At 45.1% G+C, this 12602-nt stretch overlaps 1 protein-coding gene across 2 annotated transcripts in view; it reads right to left on the bottom strand.

The window, feature by feature from the left end:
• The window catches only part of SATB2 (SATB homeobox 2), a 130887-nt gene that overhangs the window by 35443 nt on the left and 82842 nt on the right, over positions 1 to 12602 (bottom strand). For both annotated transcript variants that reach the window (XM_075153591.1, XM_075153592.1), the window contains exon 7: positions 4341 to 4553. In XM_075153591.1, coding sequence (XP_075009692.1) covers positions 4341 to 4553 — 213 coding nt within the window. The remainder of the gene's footprint in view (positions 1 to 4340; positions 4554 to 12602) is intronic.

Here is a 12602-nt window from a genome sequence, read left to right as displayed (position 1 = left end):
TTCTCCCCCCTCTCTAAAAGTGGCCTACACCTTGGAGAAAGAGCCAATTCTCCCAGAAAAAATGAGTAAATGGGTAGAGGTCTCTAAATAATAAATTATTACTCAATTTAATGCACTCCCTCAAGTCTCCCTCATCCTTTATTAAAACTATACGTATGTCATTTGAGTATGTATGGTTTCCCAGCCTTATCATCATTATGCTAGCCAGACAGTCACCTAATTTCACCTAGGAAATCAGTGGAAATGAAAAAAAAAAAAAATCATTTCATAAAGCTGGGCTTTGGCATGCCTTTGATGTGCTGCCCTCATTCTCCTAAACTCATATTGAGATTTTGTGTATTCCGCTGCACTCCTTTTAATTGAATGATTTCCCATCAGCTTCTGTGACAAATGAAGGACAATAACGGATGCTGCCAGTACTTTCCCCGGGCTGGACTACCCCTACAAGGCTTCTATCAATACAGTTCAGCAGGCTGCTACAAGACTCTTATTTTAAAGCCCCTCGGCCGTGTCGGTCCCCAGAACGCACTGGCAGGCGAGGGAGCGAGGGCGGTGCGATGCTCGCTGAGCGCTCCCGGCACCACCAGCCCCTTGGAGAGACAGATCTCATTTGCTTTCCTGAGCTCGAGGAGGAGAGCTACCGGGGCCGATCACTGTACCCCTTACACCTTTTAAGGGAAATAGTAGGTTACTGATACAAAACCTGTTTTCTCTTGAGATGTAGAGGTCTTAGGAAACAAAACAACCTAGGTGGCAAAGCTCACACTCCCCGATAGATCCAAACCTCCCAAAAACCCTGGTGACATTCAGATATTTGGCCCAATTATAAACCTTTTCAGCTGGCTCCTGCTTTTGTGCCAGAGTTGAAGCCTGCTAGAGTACATCTAATGTTAATTTTTAACTAAGCAGACATGCCCAAATGCCTATTTGTTAATGGGAAGGTTAACTAGGCAAAACCAAACCTTCTGAACTTCTTCTGTTTTGCTGTCCTCCAAATCTTCCTCTCCCTAACGTCTTTTTTGTACCAAAGGCCACATTAATAATGGAGCCAAAATCCAATCAAGACAACAATCTAGACTAATCACTCTTCCAGATAAAGCTTTAACCAACCTGTGTCTTCTCCCTTTGCTACGCCCCAAGCTCAGCAGGCACTCTTCTGGGCTTGTTCCCTGCCTGTTGTAGGGAGGACCCATGTAGAAAGGGCCTAAGATTCTCCTGCTCCTGCTAAGGCTAGCCCCCCGCGTTCAGGCAGCTGGGGCAGACGGCAGCCGCCCGTGCCCCGGGAGGCCAGGGCTAAACCCACCGCCATCCACAGGCCATGAACACAGCAGGGTACAGCCCGACGGAGGGACCAACAGGGACACCACGCTCTGAAATTCAACGTTCACAGATAGATGAGAGTGAGGGCAATTGTGGGAAAGATACGGAAACAACAAAGAAATCATGGGAAGGAAGAGGACTGTCCAAGTCTGTCAGGACTCTTTTAATGGAGCTTAATTTTACCAAAGGCCCTGCAGTGCTTTGACGGGTATGAAAAATGCCTTCCCAGTTGCCAGAGCCTTCGGCTAGCACAGCAGCCGAGGCCGTTATGGAGGCCTGAGATCCTGGGAAGAACAAAATCAGCATGTAAAAGACAGATTTAAAATACAGCTCTGTCCTGCATGGGTCTCTTACACTGCTAGCTCCACAGCCACACGACAGAAAAAAGCCTGAAAGCCGAGACATTTTTTATTCAACCACCAAAATAGGTAGGGCAAGTACCAAATCAAAATATCACAGTCACTAAAATAAAGTATTTTATGTTAGAGGCCTACATTCAAAACTGGTCTTGATGTTAAGGAGGAGTTTGCTGTTACTGAAATGTCTCGTTGCAAACAGTGGAGAAGAAAGAAAGAGAAGTGTTTGCAACCACAGCGCCAGAGCGCTGAAACCCAGCCGCCACTGCTCGTCTTCCACGCGCACGCGATAACCCCCAACAGGTCAGCGCCTCTTCCCCACAGCACTCGCGCCCCTTTGCCGGATCAATCTGCCGTTCTCACCCTGGGGCTGGTCCTGAGCAGGGGACACCCTGCGAGGGGGGCGAGGGGCTGGCTCAGAGTTAGGGAGAGCCGAGCCGGGTTATTCTGCGTGCCCTTACAGCTGCCTGCACAACTGCCCCAGCACCAGCACTTCCACAGGTACCTGCCAGTGCTCTCCTCCTACCTCGCGCACTCAAGCATCATTCCCAGAAGTACTGCCGTAGGAGATCGGTATCTATGGAAACCACGTTTCCAAATGCCATTCCATCAACTTCTCCGGCACCCTATCGCAATTCCTGAAACGACCATACAGCTCCTACCGCTGCTGCCCCAAAGCACCCCGCTCCGGGGTAGGTAACATACCTGCCTGGGGAGGCGACGCTGCCGGGAATCGCTGCGCTGCACGCGGGGATGGCATTTGTCTCGTCAGGACTAATACCGGGCATATGGGGAAGCGCAGTAGCCGTGCTGCCTGCCCGGGAGCTGGGAAGCAGCCTCATTTGCAGAGGTGTCCAAGTTGTCAAAACAGCACCTGTGCTGACTGGTGCTGGCCCTCTGAGGGCTGGGGAAATGTTATCCAGCGGGCACAAGGCGAGCACTGGGTACACAAGCCCTTTGTGTGTTGCTTTTGCTGATTAAAAAGCTCACAATATTCTACTGGATTCTTCAAGCTGAAATAAGGCAAGGATGCTTTATACTTTTAGAGTATGGTTTTCTAGCAAAGCTTAGGACTTAAAAAAGCAGGCAAAATTTCCATTATTTTAAATAATGTTCTAGCTGTGGCTAGAACGTGGGAACATGGGAAAAATGTCATATTTCGACAGAGGAATGAGATGGGGCAACAGATCCAATTTTTATTCTCACTGGATTGCATCTAACCTCCCCATTTCCTTCTGTTATTCAATTTTAGTTGTGAAATCTATTGCAATAAATATAAGTGTAGGAATAAGCTAATTCTTGAATTATTCTTTCATGAATAAACACAAATGCAGAAAGTGGATACACTATTTAAACATTAAAATAGTTCCCTTTATAATTTTATTTTCGCTGAAAGGTAACTAAAAAAAGGTAAGAGTTATACAATGAGTTCCCCTGTAATAAAAATTCAGCATCAAATTTGGGTTGGCAGAATACACTTGCTTTCAGTGAAAACAGTTCTTTACGTCATGTATTGTGGTGAAGTGCACCCAAACGCCAGGGTTAAACTGAACAAGCTCAACAGTTTCTACAAAATAACATACCTTCCTTAAAGACGACCAGTTTGCATGTAAAACTACCCCCCCAAAGCTTACTTATTTTTAGCAGCTGTGGCCACAGAATTCAGTATGAGAAGTCTCAGTAATACTATTATAAGCACAGCTAACACAGCTCGAGACTTTGCAGACTACATGACTGTGAAAGCACCGAAGCTGCAGGGTTGTACAGGCCCATTTACTAAGGATCAAGAGAAGTGCTAGAACTGACCCGTCATGTCTGCACAGTTAGAAATTTCAAACTCAAGTTAGGCAAATGTCATGACAGGAGTTAATCATCACCTCTGTGCAAGAACCCTCGCTTTTTGAGAGTATATGTCTGGGACTGCAAGCAGTCTGATAAAAGGGGGGATGACTATTACAGTGTAGTATGGGGATGTTCTTTCTTAGTGCAAAGGAACAACCTACCCGGGGAAGTGGGCGGCAACAGCATGTTAATAAACACGTGCAGTTAAGTCAATGAGATGACAGCTGCTTTAGAGCTGTAAAGCATCATCTTCCTTCCCAGCACCCTGCCCATCTCTACTTTCTGTACTTCAAATAATTACTCCTGTAAACCTCTAACTCAAGGACTGTGATTTCCTATGCAGAATACAGAGCGCACTGATTTCTAGCAACGTCTGCCTAATTCACTGTCAACCTCTATTCACTACACACTTTTTATTGCAACATATATGAACCTCTCCACAAGCCCAGAAATTTCCTCCATGTTCTGCAGAATGTAATGGACACAGATAAAAAGTTATGTGCACTGTCTTTCTGTAATATATTCTATAATAGTCATTTAGTGGACACATATGAACAGCCTGTATGTAATGCCCACACACACTCTTTCAGGCACTAATGTTACATACTTTTTTGCATTTATGGCATTGATTAAAGCTAGAATCATCATCACAAAGTCTTGCTGAAATCCACTAAACATCTCTTAACAGCCGCTCCAAAACCTTACAAAAGGATTTCTACAATTCATCTGGGCGAGGGGAGCAACAGACAGGGGAAGGGCAGAGAGGAACTCCTTCCCTGGACTAATCCTCACAACAAACAGGTAATGAGGATCACATCTTACCTGGGGGGTTCTGGAGGAGCTTGGGCTGCTGGCAGCTGAAGACACCATGCTCACGTTGGGGTTCATACTTCTCTCTCTCTCGTCCTGATAGATACGATCCCGCTCCGAGTCAGGCAAGTTGAGGAAATTCTGCATTGCCCTTAAGTTTACCAGGAGGGACTGGGAAGCTGTCCTAGGGTCTTCTTCTTTACGCAGGATCTCTGACAACAAGCCCTGGTTCAAAAAATTAAAAAAAAAAAAAAAAAAAAAAAGCCCAGTCATGTGTTGGGTTGTTGTTTTTTTTTTTTTTTTAATTTGTTTAGTGTAACCAGCTGGGTTGCAATACTGAGAACCTACAGCAGAATCTCATGGGCTCTCCCAAAGGGGATATTTTGTAGGAAAGTGTTTGTCTTCTGGGAGCTGGGGTTTATTTTGGGACTGTCCTATTCTGGCACTGTAATAAGCTTCAGAGTATGGAGGTGCTCGATAGGAAGGTAGGTGCATTGGGTAGAAGAAACTGCAGTTACCACCAGGTGCTTGCTGCAAATATTTTAGGAGCTGTTAGATCTCTCTCTCTCTCTCTCTCTCTCTCTCTCTCTCTCTCTGTCTCCTTTTACTTGAAGCTGGGAACACTTGGCAATCCTCTTCATCTTTGACAAATCTGCCAAGGTTGGTAAATTTAGTTTCGACATTTAAACAGTGCAGGAGGCTTATAAAGAAAAACGTTTGGCTGGTTTTTGATGTTACAGTCCGTTCATTTTGGTTTGGACAGTCATTTCTGAGAGGAGAAAAATGAGCAATAATAAAGCCTTAGAATCTAACTTTAGGGATTTAACCCATTCTTTCATGCCTCATTTTAAAACACCACAGGCTTCACATTGCAACCATATTCAAAAAAAAAAAGAGCTGGAGAGATGAAAATGTCATTAAAAGAGGCTTAAATCTAATGATGGCATTAAATTTATGCATAACTCTATGCACTCAACAGTTCCACAGATTATCTAGAAGCTAAAGGCACAACACACAAGCCTGGATCAGGGCCTACAGAAACTACCGGGACACAGCGTGTGCCACCAGCTTCCCCCAGGCACCCCCCCGCATCCGACCCTTCACAAATGGGTATTTCACTCCAAAAAGCAGTAACAGCAATTTCCTGAACCGTAGCTGTTTAAATGTACTGGTGTGCAAAGATGCAGAGAGGGATCATTTCTGCCCATTGAGACTACTTATAACGTATCATAAGAAATGGCGGTCGGAGGCTCGTTATTTTACAAGGCTATTCTGCCAGTGTTTCCCCGAGCGGCCCGATACCCTTCCCGCTTCCCGCCTGCTGCGAGCCAGAGGCCCTCTGCACCACTGCTCCCAGGAATGCCGGCCACAGAAGCCGTATGAAATCCCAGTCGGAGCTTGGAGGGCTCGCCTCGACCCTGCTGTGAGAGGAGCAATGTTCAGCAACCGCGTGCAAAGGGACACCGCAGTGCCCCAGACACGATTTAGCTGTCGCTGTTGACGTGAGCATTTTGCAGTTATTTTACAGCCACGACTGAGGCAAGCTGCCTCACGGGTATAGTCAAGGCTTACTCCTTTCCTGTACGAAAAATGTTACTAGAAAACAACCACGTAGCCAAAACCCTCTAAGATTTAGTCTTAGTTTACTTTCTTCCATATCAGTCTCCTCCAAAAAAGCCTTGCTAAACCACCACCGCTACAGTTGGCCAATTAACCAAATGCCAACATTTTTAGTACATATTGACCTTATTTACCAGACTTCCGGACAAAACCAACAGACCAGCAAACGACGCATCTGTATCTGCATTTATCTGCTATTTGCTGTTAAACACCTACATTAAAACACATACATGAAAGCTCTACTTCAGCAGTGTTTATGCCAGAAGTGCTCGAAACAAGCTCCGCACAAAACCTGAAGGTAGGCTGCACACAGCTCCATCTTTTCAGCTCCTCATCTACATAATCAAGCTAAGAGATTCCCAATTACATTTTCCTGCAATTAACAGAGTAGTTACCGGAAGGACTGGAGCTGGGAATGGAGCCATGGTGGGACCCTCCAGTCAGAAATGGGAACGGAGAGAGAAGCCGGCTGGGAAAAAGTCTGAAGAAGGAGCAGTGCTGGGCTGGCCCTGGGCTGGCCTCTGGTATTCTCTGTGACCTCAACACAACTGCACGCTCACTTGGCTTCTTCCTCAGGGTGTACCATCCCTCAGAGAAGCTAGGGACATTCTGAAAAGCTTTCCAAAGCTTGCCAGGCTCACAGGCCGAGGGAAATTAACCAAAAAAGGACATTACAGAAGCCTGAAGCCATGACTTGAATGATTCCAAGATCGATACAGCAAGTCCCTATTACAATTTTCCCCTAAAGTCAGCGGAAAATTCTCCACACGTGATAAATAAATGAAATATCAGTTCCACAAATTCTCTAAATTCTTAATTTCTTGGCTCTTTTAACGGATACATAATTTCTTTTTTTTAAAGAAAAGATCAACTTCAAAAATTCACGAGTTTAGGTTGAAAGAAACGCACCTGAAAGCTAGTGGAGCTGACTTTAAGACAGCTTTTTCTCCCTCCCATCTTAGCCTGGCTAAATTTATGGTCCAATTTCAAAAATGGAGAGCAGAAACATATGTGAAAGCATGCCAGCAATTACTTTTCAGTGCAGTCATTGACTCCCTATGTAAATCAGAGGCTCACGGGTACAAGTGGCTTGGTCATGGCACTAAGAGGAATCCGACTGCCTGAGATACCAACTCTTGTGCCTGGAGGCTCCGATTCATCGCCACAAACAGCTTATCATGGGTAGATTCAGTGGTTTTGAACGCCAGCCTGCGCCTCTTGCTTCTCCGAGGGTCTCACCTCTGCTACAGGGACGTCGCAGTATTTGGCATCGCTGCTCAATCACCAGGCTGTGCAGCCGCCGGGAGCCTCACCCCCTAACACAGGCACCTGCTCCAGGGAGAGGGACTAGCTCCTTCCCCCGGCGCCCTGACAGAGGCAGCCCCTCGCAGGGGCCGAGCCCCGCTCCCCCATGCCCCGTGCCAGGCCCGCAGGTAGAAAACCTGGTTGCAAAGAGGGTTTTTCTGCAGCTCCTCCAAGTGCTTTGGCAGCTTAGGAACCATGTAAACAGCAGGACAGAAAATAAGAAAACTGACTCAGAGGGAAAAATCTCATGTCCTCCTGCAACTGAAGATAAACAACGCTGGTAAACAACAGTGGCTAGATAGCTGAGTGATAGGGCAGGACAATAAAATAAAGTATCTTGAGAGCAATAACGTTTACAATAATATAATTCTGAGCTACTGAAGTATACACAAACTAACCAGTGAGCAACATTATAAAAAATAAAGTGATATTAAATAATCTGTTCAGCCTTTTTGTCACCTGCAACAAATTAGGCTTTCAATATGCAAAACATCTTCCTTCCAGAAAAACAAATGATCATGATTTCATTTAATTGTAATTTAATGAGGCATAATGTATTTTTTAAAGTGATATACACCAGGTGTGTGGTGAGGAAACTGGCCCAGCCAGACAAACCCTACTGTTTCTATTTTTGAGAAAACCCTAAAACCAGCCAGGGACTGTTTTCATTTCTGCAAATTATGTTTCTGCTGGAGGGGGTGAGGGAGGGAAACCCACAGCATTTGTACATTTGTTATAAAATTCCATTGGCTAAATTAGCTCATTCCAACTTACTTACATCTCACATATTAAAAAAAAATTTTAAAAAATTGGCAGTTTGCAGAGTAACCAACTCTGTATTCCTAAAAGAAGATCCTCAGGGACTAGGAAGTCTCAAACTCATTTTAAATAGCCAAACAGATCTTCTATACCGAACACAGCTCTCAGGATACATTTTAGGATATGTAGCTTGATAATATCTTTGCTTTTCCACTCCTGTGCATCATTTTTAAGGCAGTTGCTGAAGAGGCAACTGATGAAAAGTTTAATGTTCACACAGGCCATGCTCACGAACGAGGTGTGCACTCACCCCGAGACAAGGACTCTGCCCAGGCACGGTTTGGTTTACGCTTGGAGCTTGCACCATTTTTTAAATTACACACTGGATCCATAATTGACTGAAAAAAAATAATAACCAGAGGTGGAAAGAGAAGCAAATGTCCAACCAAAATAAAAAAGTCAGCGGAGCTATTTAAGGTAGGAGTAATTTTGACAGTGTTTTTTCAAACTAGCCAAAATCTAGTCCTTCAAAACCAAGCCAGCAAAGTCACTGTCTTGGGGGTTTGCTTTGCGCTCATTCTATGAAACCCTGTTTGTGAACTCATTTCTCTTATTTTTATTAACTACAGAATTTCCAGGACGAACAACCCAAACCTCATGGACAAGAAATCTTTTTTAAGCAACCTCTGAAAGACGATGCAGTACAATGTAGAGCGAACGTTATTCAGACTGACTCCTACATCCAAAGGTCCAACTGACCAGCCATCGAGGCCAATGCAAAGGCTTGACCAAAGCCCACAGAAGGCGAGCGAAGCCTTTCTGCCTTCTTCCCAAAGGGCTGTGGCTCAGGCCTGGGAAGGGTGTAAATGAGATCTCAGTGGGACAGCAGACTGCACTACCAGTGACCGAACGCAGGACAGTTTTGCAACTAGAGCTTTTCAAAAGCAATCTGGATGGGGGTGAGGAGGTCATGCTGGAGTGCAGCCCAGACACCGATGTCCTGGGGACAGAGGAGGATGAGGGCCGTCAGGCAGCAGGAGACTCGCGAGCACTGGCCAGGACCTCACACGCGTCAGGTCCGATGACTCGGATGGGAGCTCTGCTCCCCCTCGTACAGACCTAAGCAATGCGTTTGCGAGGCACTAAGGTTAAAAAGGTTCAAAACAGGCTTTGGACAATCGAAACGCTGGCCAAGGCAAAAACTTAAATAAACTCAACTAATGTGCTAAACCTCAGTTTTTATGTTCTGTGTAAGGAGATTATATATATATGTGAAGGACTAAAAAAGCATAAACACTTTTTTCATACTTTCGGTTTATTTGTGCCTTTCCATACTTCAGCTATTGCCAAAAGCAACAGAGAAAATGCTGAAATACTAGAAAAATATTGCTCCTGTAGTACTTAAAGCTCCAAGTACTTTAAGCCCAGTACTTGTAACTGACAGTCTCAACAGCAAAGCTATTCTGCTTCCCATCAGGTATAGATGCGACTCTCACCAGGATCACAAAATGTAGGGATTTATTCAAATTCAACAGCTGAATCTTAAAGATCAGTGATGTGAACCTGTCCCCTCTCAGCATCCCAGTTCAGCACACGAGGCCTATTTCCAGCATGGAAGGCAGCTCTCAGGGAACCCCTGGTTAGCTACTCATTCCTGCTGAACTACACTGAAATCATACCTTCAGCATACAACAACAAACTTGATTTTGCCAGGCTAAAATGACTGCTTAAAATTGACTGCTACTTGCAATTGAAAGCTAGAGGAGGCAGGTCAGCCCGGGGTGCAGCAGAAGCACTAACTTCTCCTAACACTTCAAGGAAATAAAGGAACTCCACCTGCTGTGTTTTTCTCACGTCAAGGCAGGCTTTTACCGAGACATCTCTTTGCCTCTCTGCATTTACTCCAGGTCCCACCTCCAATATTGCCTTTTGGGCTGAATAAGATGTATTCAACAATTCTAAAAATACTTTTCGTTGCCTCTAAGTATACAGCATGCGACAAGAACCTCTATATGAAATACTTGCAGGCTTCTTAGGACACAAGCTCATTTTCAAACGCTCACTGCTTTGTTTCCATTCCCTTGCACCTCTTCCTAATTCCAGCTAGGATACAAAGCAGAAGTGCTGGAAGTCTCTTAGAAATGCTTATCCCGGCAACGTGTCCAGTCCAATTTTGCTGAGCAAAATTGCTTTAGATCATCAATGGAAATTTTTGAGTGGTTAGCCAAACCAAGCACCTTCATATCCATCCTGTCACAGTTTCCATCGGGCAAAACTGTGTTTGCACCCTGTTCCCTGACCAACTCTTCTGTCTCAATGGGCAAAACGTGCAGTGCCACGTTCATGTCAGTTCACATGAACTTCAGAACTCAAAGGACTTTGACGGGTTTTCCATCGGTACAAATGCGAGACCAGCTGTCTCCCAGTACCCTTCAGTGTAGCTGAATGCAGCACATCAGTCCCTCATTTAAAAGAAATCTCCTGATCTCTAGACTCACTGCCTACAGCCAGAGTGTGAGCCTCGTTCTTAAACTCATTTAACTAATGCTAAAATACATACATCTCAGGAGAGAGCCTGCTTAGGCACGAAGCATTTAGAGGCTGATTTGAATAAAACTTATACAGGGTGCAACAATGACAATTTGATTTTTATTATTAAAAATGAAGTGTTTAAATCCTCAAAGAAAATGCCTTTATTGCATTAGTTTAATAAAGCCTCTTTTTTATTATGGTATCTCTTTTTATGAGGGAAGACAGGATGCGCATGTGGAGCAGATTGTGGGTGCATGGGGAAAAGGAGGCAGAGAAAGACTGACCACCTGCAGCCACAAAGTGCCACCATTTATATGACATGCATGTCAAACCTTTACACTGAAATATGCCAGAAAATGAGAAAGACGCACAGCTCGTGCGCACTCTCTATATCCGTGCATTTGCTTCCAAGGCTCAGGACTCCTGTGCATCAGCTGAGCAGGCAGCAGCCGCCTCCTACAAGCACACATTCTGAAAGCCTGACTCACACGCTACTTAAGATCTTTTCATTCAGCCTATTGAATACAATTAAGTTAATTGAAACTGAAATTTTGGGCAGTGCAAAACCCACTGTTGGAACAAATATCCCATGTACCAAAAATCTGCAATTTATTAAATTAAGCACTTCCCTTACAGACTGCCTTCTTTCCTGTGAGTACAACAGAACGCTGCTTGTGCCACATTACACACAAGAATAAAACAAGCAGGCAGCATGAAAGGGTTTCATGCAATAAGAGAGAGTTTTCTATGGGGAAAAAAAACAACAAAAAAATCCCCCCCCCAAACCAAAACCAGAACCCTTGCTAATTGAAAGTCTGTGCACAATGGGGCAGACACCATAGCGATGAATGCAGCATGACTGTCTCACTAGATACCAGGCAGAGAATTAAAGCTGCTTGTCTTCCTCTCACTTAAGTTAAAGGGAAAATGATTAGCAAAAGGAATTCTGTCCAGGATTTGGCTCACTAGCAAGTAGAGGTGGAAGAGTTAGTTATTTCAACAAACTATATTTCTAATCTTAAAGTCTCTTAGAGGACCCTTTTCTGATCCCACTTCAGTTTGGGGGAATTTTGCCAAAGAAAGCAGAATTAGACATGAATGAGGAGTCACCACCCACCTCCCTCCTTGCCTGCCTCCAAAGCCTTTCTTTGGAGCTTCCTTACCAACCACGCTCCTGCTCTCAGAGCCCCCAACCCCTCTATAACTCACTGGCAACACCTTTGCACGCCGCAGAAGCGTTATTTCCCCCTTCCTCATTGCAGGAGCCTGGACTTGCCCACAGTCGCACCAGAAGCTGGGGCATCATCCAGCATTGATCCTGCCTTTCCCTACACCTCAACCCACTCCTGCAGCCAAGGTGCGACTGAATCTCCTGAACAAGGTGGATCAGTTTACTTTATTTTGTCATAAATTTCACTACATCCGAGGCTGGTAGAGTTTCCTCCTCCCTGTGCTGTTACTTCCTTTAACCCGAAGAGGCACGGTTAGGCACCAGCTAAGCTGGGCAGGAGCCGAGCTGGGTAAGCGCTGCCTTCCTATCTGCAGGCTGGAAAGCCAAACGCTCCTCACCTGGAGCTACTCCGGGCGGGAGGGAGGGAGCCGTGCTCTTTGGGAAGAGAGTTACAAGCATGTATCTGTATCTAGTACCACAACTGTTTCATTCAAAAAGCCTCAGGTTCATGGGTATTTCCAGTTTCTGAGGCTGTTCAGTAAAACAAGCACTGGCCACTCGCCCAAACATTTTACTAGTTTTGGCTATTATGTCAAAACATTGGCAAAAAAACTTGCTTAAAAAAGAAGGAAAGATATAAACAGAAACACTCATTCAGTCTATGGGCTTTGCAGTCCACTGGGCACTCCCAAGGAGGAGAGCAGCAGTTACTGATCCAGTGATTTAGACTGTCTGGGCTCTTACAAACAGCCTGACCAACCATCCTGACTGCAACTCCACGAGCCTGCAGCGAAGAGGGATGCCGAGCGAGCGGGGAGAGGAAGGAGAGTATGTTTGTTTTCCAGTGACCTATTTTCCAGCTAGGATTTTGAAGAGCACAGATCACT

Source organism: Calonectris borealis, chromosome 6 (assembly GCF_964195595.1).
Source record: "Calonectris borealis chromosome 6, bCalBor7.hap1.2, whole genome shotgun sequence".
Taxonomy (NCBI): domain Eukaryota; kingdom Metazoa; phylum Chordata; class Aves; order Procellariiformes; family Procellariidae; genus Calonectris; species Calonectris borealis.
The sequence above is the reverse complement of the archived record's forward strand: the minus strand, read 5'-3'. Positions and strand labels throughout refer to the sequence as shown.